Below are 2,232 nucleotides of genomic sequence, written 5' to 3' on the forward strand. Positions count from 1 at the left end.
GCCAGGATGGTCTCGATCTCCTGACCTCGTGATCCGCCCGTCTCGGCCTCCCAAAGTGCTGGGATTACAGGCTTGAGCCACTGCGCCCGGCCAACTTCCATGTTTTCAACATCCACCAATGAAATGACATAAATCTGTAATCCCATCATTTTGGCAGTCTGAGGCAGGAAGATCACAAGCCCAGGAGTTCGAGACCAGCCTGGGCAACATGGCAAAACCCCATCTCTACAAAAAATACAAAAATTAGCTGGCTTAGTGGTGCACACCTGTAGTCCCAGCTACTCAGGAGGCTGAGGTGGGAGGATCACCTGAGTCCAGGGAGGTCAAGGCCGCAGTGAGCCGTGATCGCACCATTGCACTGTGGCCTGGGCAACAGGGTAAGACCCTGTCTCAACTAAAATATATGCCTTTGATTCTAAATCCCCACCACAGCCCCATTCTATGGATGAGAACAGAGACTTAGAGAGGATAAGTAAGTTGTCCAAAGATACATGTTAATAGATGGCAGAGGCAGGATTCAAATCCAGGTCTTCCTGGTTCCATAGCCCATGCTCTTTCAGCCCTATCTACTTACTGTTGGCTGGGGACACACCCCTGTAAACAAAGGCCATTCTGTATGTGAAGCTCCACAACCAAACCTTAAAACCACATTCTGCTGGAGTGAGCTGGCGAGGCAGAGGTTGCAGTGAGCTGAGAGCACCGCAGCACTCCAGCCTGGGAGACAGAGACTCTGTCTTACAAAATAGCTGGGCGCGGTGGCTCACACCTATAGTCCCAGAACTTTGGGAGGTTGAGGCAGGTGGATCACGAGGTCAGGAGATCGAGACCATCCTGGCTAACACAGTGAAACCTCGTCTCTACTAAAAATACAAAAAATTAGCCCAGTGTGGTGGTGGGCACCTGTAATACCAGCTACTCACGAGGCTGAGGCAGGAGAATGGTGTGAACCCAGGAGGCGGAGCTTGCAGTGAGCCGAGATCGCGCACTGCACTCCAGCCTGGGCTACAGAGCGAGACTCTGTCTTAAAAAAAAATTAAAATTAAAATTAAAAAATAAAATAATAAATCACATTCAGCTCCATATGCAAAATCTGTCCTACCAGGCTGGGTGCAGTGGTTCATGCCTGTAATCCCAGAACTTTGGGAGGCCGAGGTGGGCGGATCACTTGAGGTCAGGAGTTTGAGACCAGCATGGCCAGGCGTGGTGGCACGCACCTGTCGTCCCAGCTGCTCGGGAGGTTGAATGTGGGACAATCCCTTGAGCCTGGGAGTTTGAGGCTGCAGTGAGCCATGATCACGCCACTGCACTCCAGCCTGGGCAACAGAGCGAAACTCCGTCTCAGAAAAAAAAAAAAAAAAAAAAAAAGCACACATGCAGGGTCAGAGCCTGTTTACCCTCCACTGACTAGATCCCCCAGAACTCGGACACCCATCAGCTCTGTTTGTGAAGGAGAGGAGCGGAGGAGGGACAAAGCTAGAGACGAATTTAGTAACTCTCTTCAGAGCTGAGAAAAGCAACCTGCTCTTTAGTTCCAGAGAACAGGAGAGCTCTGACCAGCAGCAGTCCAGAAGTCCTGCAGCAGGAGTGACTGACAACACACACAATGAATAAGGAGGGTGATAGGGTGAAAGAAAGTGGGAGGCTTATGGCGTCTTTCCCCGTGAAGCGTTATCGGCGCACAGAGGCCTAACTCCAGACTCACAGGTTATGCTCATCTGTACAGAATCCTCCCTGTCCTGCAGGGCCGAGGAGCTCTCCTCACCCTCGAGGCACTGGGGGTGGGCACCAGAGCAGCCGAAAGGAGTAGGGCGGGAAGGGAGGAAAGGAGAAGGAAGGGAAGAAACTAGGAAAGGAAGGAGGGAAGAGGAGGAAGCAAGGGAGGGCCAGTGCGCCCGCGTCTCCTTGGAAATGCCTCTCTGGCCTCGCCCCCGCGGAGGTAATTGTGATGCCACGTGTGGAACCCTCAGTCTCCCTGGTCCACCCTCAGGGTCGATGGAACCGCCCGCTCCCGCCCAGGCGTCCGGGTCCATGGGCTCCAGCGAAGGCCGGCGCTTCAAGGGCAGCGGCCTGCGACCGGTGCCACCCAGTCCGATAGCCAAAGAGTTACAGCTCTGGCTGAAGCCAGACTTCCCGCCCAACCCGCGGGCGACCCAGTAGGGCCTCAAGCCCCCAGTCCTCAATCATTGGCCCGCGACTCGACGCGAGCCCGCCCCCGGCCCTAGCTCCGCCCCG

At 54.5% G+C, this 2,232-nt stretch overlaps 1 protein-coding gene across 6 annotated transcripts in view; it reads right to left on the minus strand.

The window, feature by feature from the left end:
- The window catches only part of PROCA1 (protein interacting with cyclin A1), an 8,431-nt gene that overhangs the window by 5,511 nt on the left and 688 nt on the right, over positions 1–2,232 (minus strand). Inside the window, exon 2 of one of the 6 annotated variants that reach the window (XM_011940796.1) lies at positions 82–94. The exons of 3 other annotated variants lie outside the window; for them this stretch is intronic. In XM_011940796.1, the coding sequence (XP_011796186.1) occupies positions 82–94 (13 nt within the window). Of the gene's footprint in view, positions 1–81; positions 95–1,702; positions 2,108–2,232 lie in introns of those variants that run through there. 2 more of the 6 variants (XM_011940793.1, XM_011940798.1) reach the window with 2 other exon arrangements.

The sequence above is a fragment of the Colobus angolensis genome, unplaced genomic scaffold, assembly GCF_000951035.1.
Source record: "Colobus angolensis palliatus isolate OR3802 unplaced genomic scaffold, Cang.pa_1.0 Scaffold193, whole genome shotgun sequence".
Classification (NCBI taxonomy): domain Eukaryota; kingdom Metazoa; phylum Chordata; class Mammalia; order Primates; family Cercopithecidae; genus Colobus; species Colobus angolensis.